Source organism: Pseudophryne corroboree, chromosome 6, assembly GCF_028390025.1.
Source record: "Pseudophryne corroboree isolate aPseCor3 chromosome 6, aPseCor3.hap2, whole genome shotgun sequence".
Lineage (NCBI taxonomy): Eukaryota > Metazoa > Chordata > Amphibia > Anura > Myobatrachidae > Pseudophryne > Pseudophryne corroboree.
Window position 1 is genome coordinate 87,199,838 of NC_086449.1, and position 26,223 is coordinate 87,226,060.

General features: G+C 46.7%; 1 protein-coding gene and 1 pseudogene across 2 annotated transcripts in view; both read right to left on the reverse strand.

Moving 5' to 3' along the window:
- Positions 1-26,223, reverse strand: part of QTRT1 (queuine tRNA-ribosyltransferase catalytic subunit 1) — a 77,048-nt gene that overhangs the window by 16,833 nt on the left and 33,992 nt on the right. For both annotated transcript variants that reach the window (XR_010180489.1, XM_063931415.1), the window contains exons 4-7: positions 15,317-15,395; positions 15,108-15,223; positions 1,474-1,612; positions 315-390 (exon numbers count right to left, since the gene is read on the reverse strand). Coding sequence is in view for 1 of the 2 variants with exons in the window: in XM_063931415.1 (XP_063787485.1) it covers positions 315-390; positions 1,474-1,612; positions 15,108-15,223; positions 15,317-15,395 (410 nt within the window). In the remaining variant the exon portion in view is untranslated. The remainder of the gene's footprint in view (positions 1-314; positions 391-1,473; positions 1,613-15,107; positions 15,224-15,316; positions 15,396-26,223) is intronic.
- Positions 17,657-17,775, reverse strand: LOC134937037 (5S ribosomal RNA; annotated as a pseudogene).

Below are 26,223 nucleotides of genomic sequence, written 5' to 3' on the forward strand. Positions count from 1 at the left end.
TTTTAATATATACATAAATATATTTTAATTATTTATATATTTAAAAAAAATAAAGTAAACAGATAATCCCATAAAGTCACAGAGTGGCACGATATTTATATCAACTTGGACAGGTCGTCAGACGCCTATTTTATTAATTTCCTAGATTACGTCCCTTATTTCTTCCTGTTTCCAGTACTAGTTATATAAACAATGTGCCGGTACGGCACACCCTCAGAAAGCATTGTATCTGAAATCTCAAACAATAGGTAAAACAGTGTGGTGGACAGGCACAATTTAAGAGACCACCTGAAACCACAGCAACAGTCACTTACGGCTGTCCTCGTGGGAAACACACAGTCAAACATGTCACAACCAAGAGCAACGCAGACCACTAGATCTGTGGCGTATCTGTGGGGAAAAGGAAGAAAAAGTTGATAAAAAGGTAGTATAAGAGGATGGATGGAGATATGGGGACTACAGGAGTTCACTGAAGATAAAAAAAATAAAATAAAAATAAAAATGACATTGGGTATGGACACAACATTAATTAACATTGGCCCAAATGTATCAAGCCTTAAAATGTAATACAGTGGAGACAGATAAAGAGTGATAAATGACCAGCCAACCAGCTACTGTCATTATTCAAACACATCCTGTGACATGGCAGCTAGAAAGTGGAATGGCTGGTCATTTATCACTCTTTGGCCCCCATTTATCAAGCCTTGGAGAGTGATAAATAGCACGGTGATAAAGTACCAACTAATCAGCTCCTAACTGCCATGTTAAAGGCTGTGTTTAAAAAAAATTACAGTTGCGAGCCGACTGGCTGGCAGTGATGACGGTGATAGCTCTATCACCATGCTATTTTTCACTCTCTAAGGCTTAATAAATGTGGGCCTAAACCTGTCTCCACTTTATCACTTTTTAAAGCTTAATACATTTGGGCCACAGAGTCCTTTTATGTTGATCCAGACAGTTCTCCCCCATGGACTACATACAAGGAAGCACTGTCTGAGGACATTACCTCTGGGCAATGCTATTTACAGCGCAGCCTCTTCAGGCAATACATTACCCGTAGAGTTTTTCTAGTGGATGACAGAAACATGTATAGATTAATGCCAGCCTCTGTCGTACTTCATAGGACACCTTAGTGCAGGGCAGAATATTCTGAACCAGTCTCAATTAATAAGAAGATGTAAATGACATCACCCAGAAGTCTTGTGAATAGGAGTGGCGCACTGGGGGAGGATGTGGGCAGGAGGGCAGAAGGTACCCTAACTTTATAAAGCCATGGACAAAGAAGAGACAGTCTAATACACATAAAACAAATACAAGGGATTGAAGGAGTAGAGAATGAACAATAAATAAGTGAGGAATTAGACATAAGTGTAAGAGCCAAACAGGAGTGATGGTAGAACAGGATGACTCGGAGACGGATATGAGAGTGTGGAGAAAACACCCTCAGGTCATTAAATAACAAAGGCATTTTACCCTACTCCCATGAGGTAGCGAGGCTTTTCCTTAGGAAGGTAGTCCGTGCTGAGGGTCACCATCCTCCAGAAGTGGTCCTTTTCTTCCCCTCCACTCAGGCCACCAATAGCAAAGCCAGGGACATCTCGTTTGATCATCTCTAGAGTAACAAAGGGTTGTAAGGTCTGTAAAGGTGTGTACACACGGAGATCTTTGCTTACGATTTGGACTATTTCGCAAGGAAAGTTAGTGCAAATCCCGAGGCGCACTCTCGCTGGGTCGGTATTGCAAGGCTAGATAGTCAAGATTGAGTTGCCTGCAGAGTCTATCTAGTGTACTATCTAGTACAAAATATAGTCAAAATTGCCACTTAGTCAAAATCGTACATAGTCAAAATTGGTGCTTCTGGGCTCTGGGGGAGTTCAAAGGAGATCACATAGTCAAAATCAAGCATAGTCAATATCTCACCGTGTGTATGCACATTAATACAACCTGAGAAATTACACAGAATATATGGATGTATTGAAAAATTTTAAAGGCTCAAAAGGAGACCTCTCCCAAATTGATCCATTAACTGGATATCACTTGAACTGTAAGACCTCATGAACAGGACCGTCTCCCCCCGTTCCCTTCTCCTAGGAGTATCCTGGACACCAATGTGCCCTGTCTCCCATTGCCAACAGCGACCATCATTATGGGCATCCATACTCTAGGTAGAATTAATAGGATTTTAAATTACCTACCGGTAAATACTTTTCTCGTAGTCCGTAGAGGATGCTGGGGTTCACATTAGTACCATGGCATATAGACGGGTCCACTAGGAGCCACTGGCACTTTAAGAGTTTGAGAGTGTGGGCTGGCTCCTCCCTGTATGCCCCTCCTACCAGACTCAGTCTAGAAACTGTGCCCGAGGAGACTGACAACTTCGAGAGAAGGATTTTACACAGATAGTGGCGAGATTCACACCAGCTCACACATACAAGGCAAGCCAAGCTAACTAGCTTGAAAACTCAGCAACGGCTGAATAATATTACTTAACCAAGTAACAAAACAGTACTAAACCAAGAACTAAGTAGTACTGAACAAAGTAACCACTGCAGGATCACGAAGCGCTGGGCAGGCGCCCAGCATCCTTTACGGACTAGAGAAAAGGATTTACCGGTAGGTAAATAAAATCCTATTTTCTCTTACATCCTAGAGGATGCTGGGGTCCACATTAGTACCATGGAGATGTACCAAAGCTCCCAGAACGGGAGGGAAAGCGCGGAAGCTCCTGCAGAACTGACTGACCAAACGTCAGTTTCCCAGAGGCCACAGTATTGAACTTGTAGAACTTTGCAAACGTGATTGACCCCGACCAAGTAGCCACTCGGCAAAGCTGTAAAGCCGAGACAGCCTGGGCAGCCGCCCTGGAAGGACCCACCTTACGAGTAGAGTGGGCCTTAACAGACGTAGGACACGGAAATCCTGCCGTAGAATACGCATGCTGGATAGTGAACCTGATCCAGCGAGAGATCGTCTGCTTAGAAGCAGTACACCCAAGTTTCTTGCTATCATACAGGACAAAGAGAAAAAAAATAAGAATTTACTTACCGATAATTCTATTTCTCATAGTCCGTAGTGGATGCTGGGAACTCCGAAAGGACCATGGGGAATAGCGGCTCCGCAGGAGACTGGGCACAAAAGTAAAAGCTTTAGGACTACCTGGTGTGCACTGGCTCCTCCCCCTATGACCCTCCTCCAAGCCTCAGTTAGGATACTGTGCCCGGACGAGCGTACACAATAAGGAAGGATTTTGAATCCCGGGTAAGACTCATACCAGCCACACCAATCACACCGTACAACTTGTGATCTGAACCCAGTTAACAGCATGATAACAGAGGAGCCTCTGAAAAGATGGCTCACAACAATAATAACCCGATTTTTGTAACAATAACTATGTACAAGTATTGCAGACAATCCGCACTTGGGATGGGCGCCCAGCATCCACTACGGACTATGAGAAATAGAATTATCGGTAAGTAAATTCTTATTTTCTCTGACGTCCTAGTGGATGCTGGGAACTCCGAAAGGACCATGGGGATTATACCAAAGCTCCCAAACGGGCGGGAGAGTGCGGATGACTCTGCAGCACCGAATGAGAGAACTCCAGGTCCTCCTCAGCCAGGGTATCAAATTTGTAGAATTTAGCAAACGTGTTTGCCCCTGACCAAGTAGCTGCTCGGCAAAGTTGTAAAGCCGAGACCCCTCGGGCAGCCGCCCAAGATGAGCCCACTTTCCGTGTGGAATGGGCTTTTACAGATTTTGGCTGTGGCAGGCCTGCCACAGAATGTGCAAGCTGAATTGTACTACAAATCCAACGAGCAATAGTCTGCTTAGAAGCAGGAGCACCCAGCTTGTTGGGTGCATACAGGATAAACAGCGAGTCAGATTTTCTGACTCCAGCCGTCCTGGAAACATATTTTCAGGGCCCTGACTACGTCCAGCAACTTGGAATCCTCCAAGTCCCTAGTAGCCGCAGGTACCACAATAGGCTGGTTTAAGTGAAACGCTGAAACCACCTTAGGGAGAAATTGAGGACGAGTCCTCAATTCTGCCCTGTCCGTATGAAAAATTAGGTAAGGGCTTTTATAGGATAAAGCCGCCAATTCTGAGACACGCCTGGCTGAAGCCAGGGCTAACAGCATTACCACTTTCCATGTGAGATATTTTAAGTCCACAGTGGTGAGTGGTTCAAACCAATGTGATTTTAGGAACCCCAAAACTACATTGAGATCCCAAGGAGCCACTGGAGGCACAAAAGGAGGCTGTATATGCAGTACCCCCTTGACAAACGTCTGAACTTCAGGAACTGAAGCTAGTTCTTTCTGGAAGAATATCGACAGGGACGAAATTTGAACCTTAATGGACCCTAATTTTAGGCCCATAGACAGTCCTGTTTGCAGGAAATGCAGGAAACGACCCAGTTGAAATTCCTCTGTAGGGGCCTTCCTGGCCTCACACCACGCAACATATTTACGCCAAATACGGTGATAATGTTGCACAGTTACATCCTTCCTGGCTTTGATCAGGGTAGGGATGACTTCATCCGGAATGCCTTTTTCCTTCAGGATCCGGCGTTCAACCGCCATGCCGTCAAACGCAGCCGCGGTAAGTCTTGGAACAGACAGGGTCCCTGCTGTAGCAGGTCCTTTCTTAGAGGTAGAGGCCACGGGTCCTCCGTGAGCATCTCTTGAAGTTCCGGGTACCAAGTCCTTCTTGGCCAATCCGGAGCCACGAGTATAGTCCTTACTCCTCTCCTTCTTATGATTCTCAGTACCTTGGGTATGAGAGGCAGAGGAGGGAACACATACACTGACTGGTACACCCACGGTGTTACCAGAGCGTCCACAGCTATTGCCTGAGGGTCCCTTGACCTGGCGCAATATCTGTCCAGTTTTTTGTTGATGCGGGACGCCATCATGTCCACCTTTGGTTTTTCCCAACGGTTCACGATCCTGTGGAAGACTTCTGGGTGAAGTCCCCACTCCCCCGGGTGGAGGTCGTGTCTGCTGAGGAAGTCTGCTTCCCAGTTGTCCACTCCCGGAATGAACACTGCTGACAGTGCTATCACATGATTTTCCGCCCAGCAAAGAATCCTTGCAACTTCCGTCATTGCCCTCCTGCTTCTTGTGCCGCCCTGTCTGTTTACGTGGGCGACTGCCGTGATGTTGTCCGACTGGATCAACACCGGCTGACCCTGAAGTAGAGGCCTTGCCTGACTTAGGGCATTGTAAATGGCCCTTAGTTCCAGGATATTTATGTGAAGTGACGTTTCCATGCTTGACCACAAGCCCTGGAAATTTCTTCCCTGTGTGACTGCTCCCCAGCCTCTCAGGCTGGCATCCGTGGTCACCAGGACCCAGTCCTGAATGCCGAATCTGCGGCCCTCTAGAAGATGAGCACTCTGCAACCACCACAGGAGAGACACCCTTGTCCTTGGAGACAGGGTTATCCGCTGATGCATTTGAAGATGCGATCCGGACCATTTGTCCAGCAGATCCCACTGAAAAGTTCTTGCGTGGAATCTGCCGAATGGAATCGCTTCGTAAGAAGCCACCATTTTTCCCAGGACCCTTGTGCATTGATGTACTGACACTTGGCCTGGTTTTAGGAGGTTTCTGACTAGGTCGGATAACTCCCTGGCTTTCTCCTCCGGGAGAAACACCTTTTTCTGGACTGTGTCCAGAATCATCCCTAGGAACAGCAGACGTGTCGTCGGAATCAGCTGCGATTTTGGAATATTTAGAATCCACCCGTGCTGTCGTAGTACTACTTGAGATAGTGCTACTCCGACCTCTAACTGTTCTCTGGACCTTGCCCTTATCAGGAGATCGTCCAAGTAAGGGATAATTAAGACGCCTTTTCTTCGAAGAAGAATCATCATTTCGGCCATTACCTTGGTAAAGACCCGGGGTGCCGTGGACAATCCAAACGGCAGCGTCTGAAACTGATAGTGACAGTTCTGTACCACAAACCTGAGGTACCCTTGGTGAGAAGGGCAAATTGGGACATGGAGGTAAGCATCCTTGATGTCCAGAGACACCATATAGTCCCCTTCTTCCAGGTTCGCTATCACTGCTCTGAGTGACTCCATCTTGAATTTGAACCTTTGAATGTAAGTGTTCAAGGATTTCAGATTTAAAATAGGTCTCACCGAGCCGTCCGGCTTCGGTACCACAAACAGCGTGGAATAATACCCCTTTCCCTGTTGTAGGAGGGGTACTTTGATTATCACCTGCTGGGAATACAGCTTGTGAATGGCTTCCAATACCGCCTCCCTGTCGGAGGGAGACGTTGGTAAAGCAGACTTCAGGAACCGGCGAGGGGGAGACATCTCGAATTCCAATTTGTACCCCTGAGATACTACCTGCAGGATCCAGGGGTCCACTTGCGAGTGAGCCCACTGCGCGCTGAAATTTTTGAGACGGGCCCCCACCGTGCCTGAGTCCGCTTGTAAGGCCCCAGCGTCATGCTGAGGACTTGGCAGAAGCGGGGGAGGGCTTCTGTTCCTGGGAAGAGGCTGCCTGCTGCAGTCTTTTTCCCCTTCCTCTGCCCCGGGGCAGATATGAGTGGCCTTTTGCCCGCTTGCCCTTATGGGGACGAAAGGACTGAGCCTGAAAAGACGGTGTCTTTTTCTGCTGAGAGGTGACCTGGGGTAAAAAGGTGGATTTCCCAGCCGTTGCCGTGGCCACCAGGTCCGATAGACCGACCCCAAATAACTCCTCCCCTTTATACGGCAATACTTCCATATGCCGTTTGGAATCCGCATCACCTGACCACTGTCGCGTCCATAACCCTCTTCTGGCAGAAATGGACAGCGCACTTACTCTTGATGCCAGAGTGCAAATATCCCTCTGTGCATCTCGCATATATAGAAATGCATCCTTTAAATGCTCTATAGTCAATAATATACTGTCCCTGTCCAGGGTATCAATATTTTCAGTCAGGGAATCCGACCAAGCCACCCCAGCACTGCACATCCAGGCTGAGGCGATTGCTGGTCGCAGTATAATACCAGTATGTGTGTATATACTTTTTAGGATATTTTCCAGCTTCCTATCAGCTGGTTCCTTGAGGGCGGCCGTATCAGGAGACGGTAACGCCACTTGTTTTGATAAGCGTGTGAGCGCCTTATCTACCCTAGGGGGTGTTTCCCAACGCGCCCTAACCTCTGGCGGGAAAGGGTATAATGCCAATAATTTTTTAGAAATTAGCAGTTTTTTATCGGGGGAAACCCACGCTTCATCACACACCTCATTTAATTCATCTGATTCAGGAAAAACTACGGGTAGTTTTTTCACACCCCACATAATACCCTTTTTTGTGGTACTTGTAGTATCAGAAATGTTCAAAACCTCCTCCATTGCCATGATCATGTAACGTGTGGCCCTACTGGAAAATACGTTTGTTTCCTCACCGTCGACACTGGAGTCAGTGTCCGTGTCGACCATCTGAGGTAACGGGCGCTTTAGAGCCCCTGACGGTGTTTGAGATGCCTGTACAGGTAATAACTGATTTGCCGGCTGTCTCATGTCGTCAACAGTCTTTTGTAAAGTGCTGACACTATCACGTAATTCCTTCCATAAGACCATCCAGTCAGGTGTCGACTCCCTAGGGGGTGACATCACTATTACAGGCAATTGCTCCGCCTCCATACCATTTTCCTCCTCATACATGTCGACACAACGTACCGACACAGCACACACACAGGGAATGCTCTGATAGAGGACAGGACCCCACTAGCCCTTTGGGGAGACAGAGGGAGAGTTTGCCAGCACACACCAGAGCGCTATATATATATATACAGGGATAACCTTATATAAGTGTTTTTCCCTTATATAGCTGCTGTATAGATTTATCTGCCAAATTAGTGCCCCCCCTCTCTTGTTTTACCCTGTTTCTGTAGTGCAGGACTGCAGGGGAGAGTCAGGGAGCTTCCCTCCAACGGAGCTGTGAGGAAAAATGGCGCCAGTGTGCTAAGGAGATAGGCTCCGCCCCCTTCTCGGCGGCCTTTCTCCCGCTTTTTTAAGGAAAAATTGGCAGGGGTTAAATGCATCCATATAGCCCAGGAGCTATATGTGATGTATTTTTTGCCATCTAAGGTGTTTTTATTGCGTCTCAGGGTGCCCCCCCCAGCGCCCTGCACCCTCAGTGACCGGAGTGCGAAGTGTGCTGAGAGCAATGGCGCACAGCTGCGGTGCTGTGCGCTACCTTATTGAAGACAGGACGTCTTGTGCCGCCGATTTTCCGGACCTCTTCAGTCTTCTGGCTCTGTAAGGGGGCCGGCGGCGCGGCTCTGGGACCCATCCATGGCTGGGCCTGTGATCGTCCCTCTGGAGCTAATGTCCAGTAGCCTAAGAAGCCCAATCCACTCTGCACGCAGGTGAGTTCGCTTCTTCTCCCCTTAGTCCCTCGGTGCAGTGAACCTGTTGCCAGCAGGATTCACTGAAAATAAAAAACCTATACTTAAACTTTTCACTAAGCAGCTCAGGAGAGCCACCTAGTGTGCACCCTTCTCGTTCGGGCACAAAAATCTAACTGAGGCTTGGAGGAGGGTCATAGGGGGAGGAGCCAGTGCACACCAGGTAGTCCTAAAGCTTTTACTTTTGTGCCCAGTCTCCTGCGGAGCCGCTATTCCCCATGGTCCTTTCGGAGTTCCCAGCATCCACTAGGACGTCAGAGAAATAGGTAATACACTATATGGGGCGCCAAATGACAATGAGTAACAGTATTTGTAAGTATAACAATAATGACAAAATGTTTGATACGTCCCTTGTCAATACCCGAGTTCAAGCATAGATGGAGTTCTTTGTGTTCCTCATATGTAGAACGGCTTTCACAGCAGGACCTCAATCACCGGTGTCATATGTAAATAAGAGGATAAAGAATATCTTGTGTAACACAGTTTTATTTCTTCACATAGAACTTCACAACATTGATTGGAATTAATTAGAAATGAATATTAAAAACCTGTGTAAAACATGTTTTACACAGGTTTTTAATAATCATTTCTTATTAATTCCAATCAATGTTGTGATTGGTGAGTTTGGAAATAAAAGCATTCTGGCTTTTATGGGGAGCACATTAGCCTTGAAAAAGGGCCTAGAAAGGCCTGAAACGCGTCGGCGCAGCTAGAGGTGTCTCTTCGCTGGTGGGGGAAGGAGGATTGCCGGAGAGTCCAGGACGCCATTTCCCGGGAGGTTGCCTGGTGTTAAGAACATGTTTGTTTGGGGATAACTTTATCCTCAGACCATCCGGTAATTCTTTACTTTTACACACAGCCTGGGGATTATCCTATATGCTGCATGTGCTCTGTGCAGTAATATGGAACATTGTTTTATCTGGATTCTGATTTTATCTGAATAAGATTTTTACATTTCATGAAGTTCTATGTGAAGAAATAAAACTGTGTTACACGAGATATTCTTTATCCTCTTATTTTCATATGACACCGGTGATTGAGGTCCTGCTGTGAAAGCCGTTCTACATATGAGGAACAAAAAGAACTCCATCTATGCTTGAACTCCGGTATTGACAAGGGACGTATCAAACATTTTGTCATTATTGTTATACTTACAAACACTGTTACTCATTGTCATTTGGCGCCCCATATAGTGTATTACCTATTTTTTTCCTGTTGTACTATTTTTGGGAGTGGGAACGCCCTAATTTGGTATACACGGTTAAGGCAGCCTACACCGCGCATTGGAGAGGTGCTCCATTTACTTCTTCCCAGTACAAACAGAGAGTCCGATTTTCTGTGACGAGTAGTCCTCTTCACATCGATGTTGTAAGGGCTCTGAAAATCTAAGGACTTTGATGAAATTGAGGAGTCAGTAGCAACTGGCACCACAATAGGTTGGTTGATATGAAGTGCCGACACAACCTTTGGAAGGAACTGCGGACGTGTCCGGAGCTCAGCTCTATCTTCATGGCAGATCAAATAGGGGCTCTTACAAGACAAAGCCCCCAGCTCCGACACACGTCTCTAGCAGAAGCTAAGGCCAACAAAGAAACAGCCTTCCATGTGAGAAACTTGACCTCAACCTCCTGTAGAGGCTCGAACCAATCCGATTGGAGAAACTGCAGCACCACGTTAAGATCCCATGGTGCCGTAGGTCTTTCAAAAAGGTCTGAACCTCCAGGAGGTAAGCCAACTGTTTCTGGAAGGAAATGGATAGGGCCGAAATCTGGACCTTTACGGATCCCAACCTCGGGACCATAGCCACACCTGCTTGCAGTAAGAGGAGAAACCGTCCCAGTTGAAACTCCACCGTAGGAAACTTCTTGGACTCACACCAAGAAACATTTTTTCCAACTACGATGGTAATGTTTAGACGTTACTCCTTTCCTAGCCTCAGAATAGGAATAACCTTGTCCAGAATGCCCTTCCGAGCTAATATCTGGCGTTCAACCTCCTTGCCGTCAAACATAGCCACGGTAAGTCTTGATAAGCGAACAGCCCCTGCTGCAGCAGGTCCTCCCGAAGAGGAAGAGGCCTCGGCTCTTCTAGCAGTAGATCCAGAAGATCCGCGTACCAAGCCCTTCTTGGCCAGTCCGGAGCAATGAGGATCGCCTGAACTCTTGTTCTCCTTATGAGGTTTAGAACACTTGGAATGAGTGGAAGTGGGGGGAAACACGTACACCAACCGGAACACCCACCGCCACGGCTTGCAGGTACCTCGACCTGGAACAATACCGCCGAAGCTTCATGTTGAGACGAGAGGCCATCATTTCTATTTGAGGTACACCCCAAAGATCTGTTACCTCCGTGAACACCTCCGGATGGAGTCCCCACTCTCCTGGATGGAGATCGTGTCTGCTGAGGAAGTCCACTTCCCAGTTGTCCACTCCCGGAATGAAGATTGCCGACATCGCCAATGCGTGTTTTTCTGCCCAGAGGATGATTCTGGTTACCTCTGACATTGCAGCTCTGCTCTTCGTTCCGCCCTGTCAGTTTATGTAAGCCACTGTCGTTACATTGCCCGACTGCACTTGAATGGCTCGATCTCTCAGAAGATGGGCCGCTTGGAGAAGACCGCTGTAGACGGTTCTTAGTTCCAGAATGTTTATTGGTAGGCTGGATTCCAGGCTTGACCGCCTTCCTTGGAAGGTATCCCCCTGAGTGACTGTGCCCCAGCCCCGGAGACTTGCATCCGTGGTTAGAAGGATCCAGTCCTGAATCCCGAAGCTGCGGCCCTCCAGAAGGTGAGGTAGTTGTAGCCACCAGAGGAGTAAAATCCTGGCTTTTGGCGACAGACGTATTCTCTGATGCATGTGTAGATGAGATCCCGACCACTTGCCCAGATGAACCAGTTGGAAGGGCCGAGCATGAAACCTTCTGTACTGTAGAGCCTCGTAAGAGGCCACCATCTTCCCCAGAAGGCGAATGCACTGATGAACCGAAACCCGGGCTGGCTTCAGGATATCCCGAACCATTGTCTGTATCACCAATGCTTTCTCCTCCAGAAGAAACACCCTCTGCACTTCTGTGTCGAGGATCATTCCCAGAAAAGATAACCTCCTGGTCGGCTCCAAATGTAATTTTGGAAGATTCATTGTCCAACCTTGTTCCCTGAGTAGATGAGTCGTGAGAACAATGGACTGCAACAACCTCTCCCTGGACGATGCCTTTATCAGCAGATCGTCCAGATATGGGATTATGTTTACCCCCTGTTTGCGGAGGAGAACCATCATCTATGCCATCACCTTGGTAAACACCCTCGGTGCTGTGGAGAGGCCGAATGGTAGTGCCTGGAATTGATAGTGACTGTCTAACAGTGCAAATCTGAGATAAGCCAGGGGAAAAGCAACCAGAACTCTTTTTGGGATCTGGAATTTTTTCTCCGGGTTTTCCGAGGATTTTTCAAATATAGCGTTTAATTCTTTAGACGCAGGGAAGGTTAGCGAGGCTTTCTTATTGTGAGTGAAGTAAGCCTCCTCAACCTGCTCAGGTGTGGTGTCATTAATGTTTAACACATCTCTAATGGCCTCAATCATGAGCTGCACCCCCTTTGCAAGGGATACTGCCCCCCTCAGCGTCTGTAGTATCAGAATCGGTATCCGTGTCATCTTGCATAATTTGGGCAAGTGCACGTTTCTGTGGGAACATGCTAGGGAATTTTGCAGGAATAGGGACAGAGCCGGAGCAAACTGCCATACACTTCTTTCAGTCTCAGTATTAGCTACCCTAGTAGATATCTGAGAGATCATTCCTTTGATAGAAGTTAACCACTCAGGTTCAATAATAGGGATCTGAGACAAAGCATTACAATCCTGTGTACATGGAATGGATCAGCACCCTCAGGAGCTCAGTGTCCTGTCAGCGGAGATAGTGGCTCAGACCCCGCAGGGCGGATACTACTCCCCCACTTAGTTCCATGAAGCAGGGAGGCTGTTGCCAGCAGCCTCCCTGTAAAATAATAAACTCAAAAAAAACTTTTACTAGAGAAACTCTGGAGAGCTCCCCTAGCTGTGACCGGCTCCTCCGGGCACATTTTCTAAACCGAGTCTGGTAGGAGGGGCATAGAGGGAGGAGCCAGCCCACACTCTCAAACTCTTAAAGTGCCAGTGGCTCCTAGTGGACCAGTCTATACCCCATGGTACTAATGTGGACTCCAGCATCCTCTAGGACGTAAGATAAATATTGTTAATTCAAATTCGGTATCGTGGACACCCTGTGGCACCATATAAACAAAAGATAAATTACAGATAATAAGATTGCTTGTAAATCATTAACTTCTCTAACAACTAAAGCAAAGATGACTCCAGTAGCAAGGATTTGCCACTTCCCCAATAGAATTCAAAGGCCAGTTATTGGGGTCCCCAGTTCCAGTGTACTGAGGCTAGGAATCACAGCAATTAAGCTGGATACACACTATAAGATTATCTGTTCAATCTTTGTGGTTGGAACGAAAATCTGGTAATGCATGGGAGCAAAAGGCAATTGACCATTTGCTCCAAAACACTGGGGAAAAAAACAAAAATGGTTATTCAGACGAACTGGTTAAATCTGTTTAGTTTAACCCATTTATCCGAATATCCGTTTTTGTCCATGTTACAGATTTTGGGACCAAATAGTTGATCGTTATTTGTTCCAAACTTCACCAGATTAGTTGTCCAATCTGGCTGGTTGGAACGACAATCTTAAGGGCCATACACACTAGACTAACCCCGCCGATGTCAGCAGGAAAGAGAGCGACGGTGGGGGAGTGGGGAGGGGCGCCCATACTGCAGATAACGAGGACCTCCCTTGTCTGCACATGTTCAGACACGGGAGGGGGTCGTTAATGATGCACAGGAGAGCACATCGTTAACGACATTGAGTGTACACACTAGACGAGATTGTAAAAAATCTCGCTCAGATTGGCCCTTCTGAGCGAGATCTTTTACTTTTCTATCTAGTGTGTATAGGCCTTTATAGTTTGTATCCAGCTTATGACAACGGTGGTAGAGCCATTATGTCACTGGAGGAAAAAGCAGAGCTTTTATTGGCCAGACTGTGAAAGACTGCAGCAATCTCAACACTGGCTACAAAGGGAGAGGGCACCACTATTTTTTTCTCCTGAATGTAGGGGTCACCATCTGTGATCCAGTAAGTACCATTTTTTGACACAATTGACATGAAAGACTAACAACTAGGAGGAGGTTGGTGACCATCACTGCATTCTCCAGTAAAAAAAATTAACAATTATTTGCAAATCATATTCTGATGATCTAAAGAGTTTCCCAGATTCTGCCATTACAGTTCATGGTTAAAGGATATCCATGTTTGAGTCCAGATGGTTAAAACAAGTTGACTGAAGTACTAACTAAGTCACCTGTGCTCAAGCATGGATAGTCTTAAAACTTGGACTGTAATGCTGGATTTTGGCAAACTCTGATCTAAAGGAAGACTAAACTAAAATTACACACAGTCCTTGACTGGTAAACCGAGCATTGGCATTTCTATACTGGGTGCAATGTGTGCGGTTCACACGGGTCCCTGGGTCCAGGCGGTGCCCACACACACACACATTGCACCCATATTTTAATACTTACCTTTCCGGAGTCCAGCATCAGTGCTGCAACCATGGCAAAATGGCTTCTGCGCATGCGCAATAGTGATTTTGGTCTCCAGAACATGGTGTGCGCCATGTTTCTGGAGGACTGCGCACACCCAGAGTCAGCACAGAGAACCCTCCGCTGTTTAAACGCCCCTGAAACCAAAGATACATATATTCCCGCTGTAACCGGTAAGATGAACATTACAGGTCGGGTATCCGTTATCCAGACACCCGTTAACCGAAATATTCCGAAAACCGGAATATTTCAGTCCTGTAGTGACGTCATGACGTCACTGGAGTCTGCGGCCAATCACAGACAGGTAGGGGAGTGGCTTTTCAGCCATTCCCTCACCGCCGCTGACTCCCAGTACCCGCCGCTGACCCCTCAGACTCCCCCACTGATGCGCCAGTTCCCCGGGACCCTCACCGTCATGCTGGGCTCACGGCGGTCCCCCCTGCCGACTTGCTGGATCCCCGAAACCCATACAGATAACAGGTAATCTGTTATCCGGAAAAATCCCATATCCGGAATGCTCCTGGTCCCGAGCATTCCGGATATGGGATACTCAACCTGTATTAGGATAAGCCAGAAGGTCACAAATATTATTCTGCTAAGAGGACATTAAAAGCAGGATTCTGCAATACATCAGTCTGACACATTTCGTGCCTTTAAGGGCTAATAAAGTGTGGGTTTATGGAAGTGGAAATGTTGCCCACAGCAACCAATCAGATTTTGCTTCTCATTTATCTAGCACCTTCTAGAAGATAACAGCCATAATTTGATTGGTTGCTACAAACCCACACTTTAGTAAATATACCTTTTAGATGGGAAGCGAGTCAGGTGATGTGTTCTCCATACTTTCTATTAGACACCAGCTGTGATGCCTTACACCACTACCTAACACCTCAGTGCCATGAACTTCTTAGCTTTTATCCTCAAGACAGATGAGTCTCACACCACTACGAGTAAGTTGGACACTGGCTTTGAAAATATTCTGAAACGAAGACTACCTGACGTTAGTACAAACTGTAAGTGACCTGTAGAACGCCTCTTCCTGCTGCACATACCTTCCAGACAGCTCTTTCGCAGCTCAGCATCCAGACCCCCCTGAATGATGGCAAACAGATTCTGTTTTTCTGGGTTTCCATTGGCAGCAATACAACGGTCCAACCAGCGGATGGATCTAATGTGAGGAAGTGGCAGAGGTGAAGGAGAAAGCACCAAACACAAATCCTGCATAGTTAGAATGGACAAGAGAAGACTTGTGCAGCCTGACCTGTGCATGGCTTCCTCCACGCGGGGCCCAGATATGGTGCTGCTTACTACATCATCCAGCTGCATCATGATATCAGAGCCTGAGCGAGGAGAGAGAGAGAGGACAATGCGTCATCCTGCCTCTACTGCAGCTAGCATCTGTATGTGATCTGATCAGAATGATCTGCAGGAACGACAATGAGTGATTTCTGACAACGTCCCCACAATAAGGAGGAAATAGTTATGCGTCTCTCTTTACACGTGGATCGTTTACATCCAATTACAAGAGAAATCACAGTTTAATAATGTTGTGTACACATTCCTTGGGGTAGATTTACTAAAGCTTCTAAAATTAGACACACGGAGGTGTTACCCATAGCAACCAACCAGTTGCATTCTAGAAAATGCTAGACAGAATCCAATTGGTTGCTACGGACAACACCTCCACCTCTCTGTTAAATTATGATGGAATGTATACGTACTTCTAAAATTAATTCTGGATTATGTGTCACCATGCTAATCCACAGAAAGCATCTGGGCCCTGGCCATAACAATGTTATGAATTTTACAAAAAGAAAATAAGGAGCAAATTTACTAGAGATTGATTTTATATATTTGTTTTAAAGGCTAGACTTAAATGTTCTATAGTAACACCCAAAAAAAATCATGCTTGTTTTTCATGTATTACTATTGCCATTTTGTTTCTAGGAAAAAAGACGAGTACAAGGAATGATTAGAGCCACGATGTAGGCGTTCCTGATCGTTTGGAACGACACATCATGTACATCGTTCCATGTGTATGACGATACCAATGGCGACGCGCACACCCTCAGATCTTTTCAACATGCAAGAAGAAAGGCAGCATGGCCCCTGCTCCCCTCTCCACCGCTCGTCGCTACCGGCATCGGCAAGTGTATATGCGTGCTGTGTGTACCCACCTTAAACGTTGGCAAGAATCAGCAGCTTTAAAGAGCCAATATTTAGTAAATATACGCATAGTTGTTTTCTTACGTTGCCCTTGGGTATGACACAGGAGTACATAGGAAAATTCTTTTGTGGGCGCACTCTTTAACTTGAAATAAATATGGAAATTAGTCCACATAGATTAAAATTCAAATTTTAATGATTCAACAAAATTAAGATAATAAGTGGTTCATAAAGAAAATAATAGTCAAAACGATAATACATTCAACTAGCACAGAGTGCTGATACAGAATAGAAGCTAAATTCTGGCTGACGGAAGAAATTCTGAGTGTTTATAAACAATATACCGTATTTGCCGGCGTATAAGACGACTTTTTCCCCCTGAAAAACATGCCTCCAAGTGGGGAGTCGTCTTATACGCCGGGTGTACTTCGTAGGCATACATATAGCCAGGGGCGTCACTGCCCCTGGTGACACCCGAAGCGGGAAGTCGCAAAATGGGGGCGTGGCCTAGCATAAGGGGGCATGGCCTCGCTGGCGGAGCCCCGTTTTCGGCAATCCAGGGGGTTAAGAAGATGTTGGCTGCACCCCCCCCCCCCCACTCCCCCTGTGTCCGGTGAGTGTACGGCGTTGCCGGCGGGTGAAGCTGTGCTGTGGCAATTCTCTCTCGAATGCAGTGCCGGCTCCTACACAGGGACAGGAGCCAGGTGCTGCACGTATTGTTACAGTGCAGCACCCGGCTCATGTCACTGAGCAGGAGCCGACATTTTGGTGTCACCCCCACGTTGTGACGCCACTGCATATAGCTGCCCCAAGGGTTACACTTTTATACATTTCATACACACTCCTCGGCCCCCCGCCTTCTTAAGCATACCTTGATACTCCAAATCTCTTATAAGAGACATGTCAGTGCTGCCGCTGTCCTCCATGCCTAACCGCCTGTCACATTCAGCAGTGACAGGCGGTTAGGCAGGGAGGACAGCGGCAGCACTGACATGTGTCTTATAAGAGATTTGGAGTATCAAGGTATGCTTAAGAAGGCGGGGGGCCGAGGAGTGTGTATGAAATGTATAAAAGTGTAACCCTTGGGGCAGCTATATGCATGTAAATCTGATGTTCTTTTACGTTTTATTTGGTGTGTGGAAGGTGTGCGGAAGAGGGGGTAGTCTTATATGGCGAGTATATAACAAACTCTATATTTTGAGTGGAAATGTTGGGGGGTCGTCTTATACGCCGGCAAATACGGTAGTTTGAATTTTTGGACGGTACGTTCTACTGATAAACACAACACTGTAATATGTTCCTTGTAAGAGTATAATTAATACAAATAAAGCAGTCTAGATGCTGGTTATACTTATGGATAGTATAAGGGTGGAAAAATAAGATGGCAGTGTGAATCTTCTGTCAGTGTTAGACACTGTATGGGCTAAACCAATAAGCTCTACTAAACAGAGAATTCCTCAATGGTCACCCACTTGAGTACTGACTCAGCCCAACACTGATTAGCTTCCGAGATCAGACGGCTTCGGGCGTTTCCAGTGTGGTATGATAGTAGAGGAAATGAAGAATAATTGGAAGCTCTGGAATCATTGATGAGAGTTCACGAAATTACATAGTTATTAAGATAGATATCAGAGGTAGAGGGAACCAGATGGATCTGCTGCCAATGTTAGACAGGGACGTGGCCCTGAATCAATGGTGAGTCCACGAAGTACAGAAAAGAAGGAAATAAGAGAACAGTACCTGTAATTTTGACAGTATTGTAATTTGGACAGTATTGGAATAAATAGTAGCATCAATTATTGTAAATGGCTGGATTCTAATGATATCGTAATCAGAAATTAACAAGACAAAAAAATGTCTGAGATGAAGAAACAAAGAAATGAAAGAATGAAGAGGGATAACAAAATAATCACCCTACTATATTAAAGAATCCAACTGCAGGATGTTGATATTGAAGGAAACAAAATGGATAACACAAAGACTGTAGCAAAATTACAATTGTATTTTCTGACTTGAAAAAAGGGGTTTAGATTGAGTAATTCCCAATATCATAATACATGTACAGTAAATCGTAATATAGAATAAATGAGTATTATAGATATTAATGTAGTTGAAAAATGCTGGAACAAAACCAGCTAATAATCTGCACACCGCAAGTGTGACCTTTTTCAAACATAAATTAATACTAATTAAATGTGTAGCGATGGCGGGCCATTAACTGCTGATATGCATTTTGTAATAAAAAGATATAAGGTGAAAAAGAGAAAAAGGAGCTGATATTACCGCACTGGGTATTAAGCCATCTCGTTATTGCGAGTTATTACGATGGACACTTCACCACCTATGATTACCGGACCAATTCGGACTACCTCCATACTGGAGGAACCATCCACCTCAACATCTTTTCATACACCTCTATCTGAAGAGGAAAATAAGAATTTACTTACCGATAATTCTATTTCTCATAGTCCGTAGTGGATGCTGGGAACTCCGTAAGGACCATGGGGAATAGCGGCTCCGCAGGAGACTGGGCACAAAAAGAAAGCTTTAGGACTATCTGGTGTGCACTGGCTCCTCCCACTATGACCCTCCTCCAAGACTCAGTTAGGATACTGTGCCCGGACGAGCGTACACAATAAGGAAGGATTTTGAATCCCGGGTAAGACTCATACCAGCCACACCAATCACACCATATAACTTGTGATCTGAACCCAGTTAACAGCATGATAACAGAGGAGCCTCTGAAAAGATGGCTCCCAACAAGAACCCGATTAGTTAACAATAACTATGTACAAGTATTGCAGACAATCTGCACTTGGGATGGGCGCCCAGCATCCACTACGGACTACGAGAAATAGAATTATCGGTAAGTAAATTCTTATTTTCTCTAACGTCCTAAGTGGATGCTGGGAACTCCGTAAGGACCATGGGGATTATACCAAAGCTCCCAAACGGGCGGGAGAGTGCGGATGACTCTGCAGCACTGAATGAGAGAACTCCAGGTCCTCCTCAGCCAGGGTATCAAATTCATAGAATTTTGCAAACGTGTTTGCCCCTGACCAAGTAGCTGCTCGGCAAAGTTGTAAAGCCGAGACCCCTCGGGCAGCCGCCCAAGATGAGCCCACCTTCCTTGTGGAATGGGCTTTTATTGATTTAGGCTGCGGTCATCCTACCGCAGAATGCGCCAGCTGAATAGTGCTACAAATCCAGCGCGCAATAGACTGCTTAGAAGAAGGAGCACCCAGCTTGTTGGGTGCCATCAGGATAAACAGCGAGTCAGTTTTCCTGACTCCAGCCGTCCTGGAAAAATAAAATTTTCAGGGCCCTGACTACGTCCAGCAACTTGGAATCCTCCAAGTCCCTAGTAGCCGCAGGCACCACAATAGGTTGGTTCAAGTGAAAACCTGAGACCACCTTTGGGTGAAACTGAGGACGAGTCCTCAACTCTGCCCTATCCATATAGAAAACCAGATAAGGCTTTTACATGACAAAACCGCCAATTCTGACACACGCCTGGCCAAGGCCAACAGCATGACCACTTTCCACGCGAGATACTTTAGCTCCATGGTTTTAAGTGGCTCAACCAATGCGACTTTAGGAAATCCAACACCACGTTGAGATCCAAAAAGTGCCACAGGAGGCACAAAAGGAGGCTGAATATGTAGTACTCCTTTAACCAAAGTCTAAACTTCAGGCAGTGAAGCCAGTTCTTTCTGGAAGAAAATCGACAGAGCCGAAATCTGGACCTTGATGGACCCCAATTTGAGGCCCAAACGTCACCCCTGCTTGCAGGAAGTGCAGGAATCGACATAGTTGAAATTCCTCCGTCGGGGCCTTCATGGCCTCCCACCAAGCAATAAATTTTCGCCAAACGCGGCGATAATGTCTTGCGGTGACATCCTTCCTGGCTATGATCAGGGTAGGGATGGCTTCCTTCGGAATACCCTTTTCCTTTAGGATCCGGTGTTCTACCGCCATGCCGTCAAACGCAGCAAGTCTTGGAACAGACAGGGTCCCTGCTGCAGCAGGTCTTGTCTAAGCGGCAGAGGCCAAGGGTCCTCTGCCAGCATCTCTTGAAGTTCCGGGTACCAAGCTCTTCATGGCCAATCCGGAATCCCGAGTATGGTTTTCACTCCTCGCCTTCTTATTATTCTCAGTACCTTGGGTATGAGAGGTAGAGGAGGAGACACATAAACCGACTGGTACACCCACGGTGTCACTAGAGCGTCCCCAGCGATCGCCTGAGGGTCCCTTGACCTGGCGCAATATCTTTTCAACTTCTTGTTGAGGCGGGACGCCATCATGTCCACCCGTGGTCATTCCCAACGGTTTACCCGCATTTGGAAAACTTCTGAATGAAGTCCCCATTCTCCTGGGTGTAGGTCGCCCATCGGAGAATCCTTGTGGCTTCTGCCATCGCCATCCTGCTTCTTGTGCCGCCCTGTCTGTTTTTATGGGCGACCGCCGTGATGTCGTCTGATTGGATCAGTACCGGCTGGTTCTGAAGCAGGGGCCTTGCTTGGCTTAGGGCATTGTAAATGGCCCTTCGCTGCAGAATATTTATGTGAAGCGAAATCTCCTTGGAAATGTCTTCCCTGTGTGACTGCACCCCAGCCCCGAAGGCTGGCATCCGTGGTCACCAGGACCCAGTCCTGTATTCCGAATCTGCGGCCCTCTAGTAGATGAGCCCTCTGCAGCCACCACAGCAGCGACACCCTGTTTCTTGCTGACAGGGTTATCCGCTGTTGTATCTGTAGATGGGACCCGGACCATTAGTCCCACTGGAACGTCCTTGCGTGGAGTCTTCCGAATGGAATTATGCTTCGTACGAAGCTACCATTTTTCCCAGGACTCGTGTGCATTGATGTACCGACACCTGTCCTGGTTATAGGATGTCTCTGACTAGAGATGACAACTCCTCGGCTTTTTCCACTGGAAGAAACACTCTTTTCTGGTCTGCGTTCAGAAACATTTCCAGGAACAGAAGACGTGTCGTCGGGACCAGCTGTGACTTTGGAATATTGAGAATCCAGTCGTGCTGTTGTAGCACTTCCCGAGAGAGTGCTACCCCCACCACCAACTGTTCTTTGGACCTCGCCTTTATCAGGAGATCGTCCAAGTACGGGATAATAAAAACTTCCTTCTTGCGAAGGAGTATCATCACTTCTGCCATTACCTAGGTAAAGACCATCGGTGCCGTGGACAACTCCACCGGCCGCGTCTGGAACTGATAGTGACAGTCCTGTACCACATATCTGAGGTACTCCTGGTGAGGAGGGTAAATGGGGACATGCAGGTATGCATCCTTGATGTCCAGGGAGACCCTGTAATCCCCCTCGTCCAGGCTCGTAATATCCGCCCTGAGCGTTTCCATCTTGAACTTGAAACTTCTGATATAAAAGTTCAAGTATTTTAATTTCAAGATGGGTCTCACCGAAACAATTCGGTACCACAACCACTGTGGAATAGTAACCCCTTCCTTGCTGAAGGAGGGGCACCTTGACAATCACTTGTTGTGATTATAGTGTTGAATATCCACCAACACCGTCTCCCTGGCAGAGGGAGGTGCCGGTAAGGCAGATTTTAGGAAACGGCGGGGGGGAAGAACGTCTCGAACTCCAGCCTGTACCCCTGAGATACTACTTGAAGGACCCAGGGATCCATGTGAGAGAGCCCACTGTCCGCTGAAATTTCTGAGACGGGCCCCCACCGTACCCGGGTCCGCCTGAGCAGCCCCCGCACCACGCTGTGGACCTACCGGACGCAGGGAGGATTTCTGCTCTTGGGAACTAGCTGTGTGTTGCAGCTTTTTCCTCTACCTTTGCCTCTCGGCAGAGAGGATGAGCCTCTAGCCCTCTTGCTTTTCTGGGGCCGAAAGGACTGTACTTGATGATACGGTGCTTTCTTTTGTTGTGGGGTAGCCTGTGGCAAAAAAATCGATTTCCCAACAGTAGCTGTGGAAACGAGGTCTGAAAAACCATCCCCAAACAGTTTTACCCCCTTATAGGGCAACTTCCATGTGCCGATTCGAGTCGGCATCGCCTGACCATTGCCAAGTCCATAACCCCCGTCTGGCGGCAATGGACCTAGCGCTTATTTTTTATGCCAGCCGGCAAATATCCCTCTGTGCATCACGTATGTATAAGACCACGTCTTTTATATGCTCTATTTTCAGCAAAATATTGTCCCTATCCATAGTTATTTTCAGACAGGGAATCTGACCACGCAGCGGGAGCACTGCACATCCATGCCGAAGCAACGGCTGGTCGCAATATAATGCCCTAGTGTGTGACTATATCTTATAGGGTAACCTCCTGCTTTCTATCAGCAGGTCCCTTTAGGGCGGCCGTATCCGGAGACGGTAGTGCCACCTTTTCTGATAAGCGTGTAAGCGCTGTATCTACCCTATGGGGTGTTTCCCCGCGTGACCTATCCTCTGGCGGGAAAGGGTACGCTGCCAATAACCGTTTTAGAAATTATCAATTTCTTACCGGGGGAAGACCACTCTTCCTCACACACCTCATTTAATTTCTCAGATGCAGGAAAAACTACTAATAGTTTTCTCTCACCAAATACAATACCCTTTTATGTGGTACCTGGGGTATAATCATAAATGTGTAATACATTTTTCATTGCCTCAATCCTGTAACGGGTGGACCTATTTGGAGGGTACACCAGTCTCATCGACGTCGACACTGGAGTCAGTATCCGTGTCGACATCTGTGTCTGTTATCCGAGGTAGCGGGCGATTTTAGAGCCCCCCATGACATTTGAGACGCTGGAACAGGCACAAGCTGAGTAGCCGGCTGTTCTGTGTCGTCGACCTTTTATGTAAGGAGTTGACACTTTCACGTAATCTTTCCATAAGTTCAACCACACCGGTGTCGACCCCGCAGGGGGTGACAACATATTTACAGGCATTCGCTCCGCCTCCACCTCATTATCCTCCACATACCTGTCGACACAGCCGTACCGACACACAGCACACACACAGGGAATGCTCTGATAGAGGACAGGACCCCACAAAGCCCTTTGGGGAGACAGAGGGAGAGTATGCCAGCACACACCAGGGCGCTATATATCACAGGGATAGCACCTATAAAAAGTGTTTTCCCTTATAGCTGCATATATATATGTATACTGCGCCTAAATTGTGCCCCCCCTCTCTTTTTAACCCTTTCTGTAGTGTATTAACTGCAGGGGAGAGCCAGGGAGCTTCCCTCCAACGGAGCTGTGAGGGAAAAATGGCGCCAGTGTGCTGAGGAGATAGCTCCGCCCCTTTTTCGCGGACTTTTCTCCCGCATTTTTATGGATTCTGGCAGGGGTTAATGTACATCCATATAGCCCTGGGGGTTACATGTGATGTATTTTTGCCAGCCAAGGTGTTAATATTGCTGCTCAGGGCGCCCCCCCCAGCGCCCTGCACCCATCAGTGACCGCAGTGTGAGGTGTGCATGAGGAGCAATGGCACTGCAGCTGTGCGCTACCTTGATGAAGACTGATGTATTCTGCCGCCGATTTTCCGGACCTCTTCTTGCTTCTGGCTCTGTAAGGGGGCCGGCGGCGCGGCTCTGGGACCGGACTCCGAGGCTGGGCCTGTGTTCGATCCCTCTGGAGCTAATGGTGTCCAGTAGCCTAAGAAGCCCAAGCTGGCTGCAAGCAGGCAGGTTCGCTTCTTCTCCCCTTAGTCCCTCGATGCAGTGAGCCTGTTGCCAGCAGGTCTCACTGAAAATAAAAAACCTAAAACTAACTTTTATCTAAGAAGCTCAGGAGAGCCCCCTAGATTGCACCCTGCTCGGTCGGGCACAAAAATCTAACTGAGGCTTGGAGGAGGGTCATAGGGGGAGGAGCCAGTGCACACCAGGTAGTCCTAAAGCTTTCTTTTTGTGCCCAGTCTCCTGCGGAGCCGCTATTCCCCATGGTCCTTACGGAGTTCCCAGCATCCACTAGGACGTCAGAGAAATAACGGCAATTCAGACCCTGGAGGAATTATACATGGAATCACCCTCGAATACGTTACCGGTACAGAATACCAGACCCACATGTAAGGTGAAGTCAACCTTTTTTCCACCAGATAACAACAGTCCAGAGATCAAGGTCTTCTTGGATCTGGTGTCGAAAGAATTCGATGAGATCCAAATGAACTCTAAGACAAAATGCTGTACTAAAAATCTGAAATATAGAGAGCGACTTGCTCTCAAAGAAATCCAGTCATGGAAGGATATAGTTCTCAAGCCCTCAGATAAAGGGGGCAATATTGTGATATGGCCTGTCTCCATGTACGAGGAAGAAGCACCAAGACAACTCTTAGACACCTCGTGCTATCTGAGATTACCACTCAACCCAACAGTCAAATTCCATAGACAGCACATGCATATGATCGAAGAAGCATTGGCTCTAGGAACTATTACACAACAAGAGGTCAAATACCTCACAGTCTCCAACCCCAGAGTACCCACGTTTTATCTTTTACCAAAGATACACAAGAACATCAAGAAACCACCAGGCAGGCCTATTGTCTCCGGAAATGGGGGATTATTGGAGATACCTAGCAAATTCTTGGACCTACATCTCAGGGAACATGTCTTAACACTACCCTCCTATCTGAGAGATACATCTGATTTATTACGTAAATTACATGATGATATCTGTGTAGATAGAGACTGTATTCTAGTTACCTTGGATGTTGAGGCTCTGTACAGCAGTATCTCTCATCAACAAGGTGTACAAGCAACTAAGTTCTTTCTGGACATGAAAGAAAAAAATTATTTCAATGGTTTTCTTTGCGAATTGTTGCGTTTCGTTCTTAACAAGAATTTCTTCACATTCGGTGATCAATTCTTCCAGCAGATCCGAGGGACAGCGATGGGAGCGGCTTGTGCTCCCACGTATGCAAATCTGTTCCTCGGCTGGTGGGAACAAACTATTGTGTTCAGTGATGAGAATCAGAAATACACACAACACATTCTAAATTGGCTCAGATTCATAGATGATATTCTTGTAATCTGGGACAGTGATGAACAACTCCTACTTGATTTTATCAATTTACTGAACGACAACAATCTCAATATCTTCTTGACCCATACTATAAGCAAAGAAATGGTATCTTTTCTCGATCTCAACATTTATAAAACTGCTAATGGAACTCTGGCTACTGAGTTGTATCGAAAGGATACAGCTACCAACAGTATTTTGTACCAGACCAGTTCACATTTTCCGCCCACTATCGAGAATATTCCTAAAGGGGAATTTCTCAGACGCAACTGCACAGAAGACAGTGTTTATAAACAGAAAAGTCAGGAACTTGCGACTAGACTACAAACACGGGGTTACAGCAAACGTTCTTTGAAAAGAGCTCAGAAAGCTGTTCTTAAAACAAAAAGATACACCCTAATTTTCTAAGACAAACCAAAGGATGAAAAAGATGAAACTAAAATCCGTTTTGTAGGTACCTTTTGCCCAGAATGGCGTCAGATAAAGAATGCAATCCATAAACATTTACCGGTTCTGCACCTTGATGCAGACCTATCACCTTTATTGGATTCCACGCTCGAAATTAGCTGGAGAGCAAATAGCGTGAAGGACATGCTCGTGCAGAGCCACTTTACACGTAATCCCACCAAAATCAGTAATACAAGTGGGTCCTTTCCCTGTGGACAATGTAAAGCCTGTCCTCAGATCCAGATTACAGACAAGGTTACAGATAGATTAGGTCGTGATATTCAAATACGACATTTCTTTAACTGTAACACAGAAGGAATGGTCTACTGCTTAATCTGCAGCTGCAACCAACGTTACATTGGTATGACCACAAGGAAATTTAAAACCCGAATCCTGGAACATATGGGTACCATCAGAAATGCCTCATCTGATCTTCAGAAAGGCAAAAAATTGACATCGGTAGCCAGGCATTTCCATGCTCATCACCATGATTCTCCATGTGAAATGCGAGCGTTTGGTCTTGACAGAGTTCACTTGGGCATACGTGGGGGTGATTTAAGT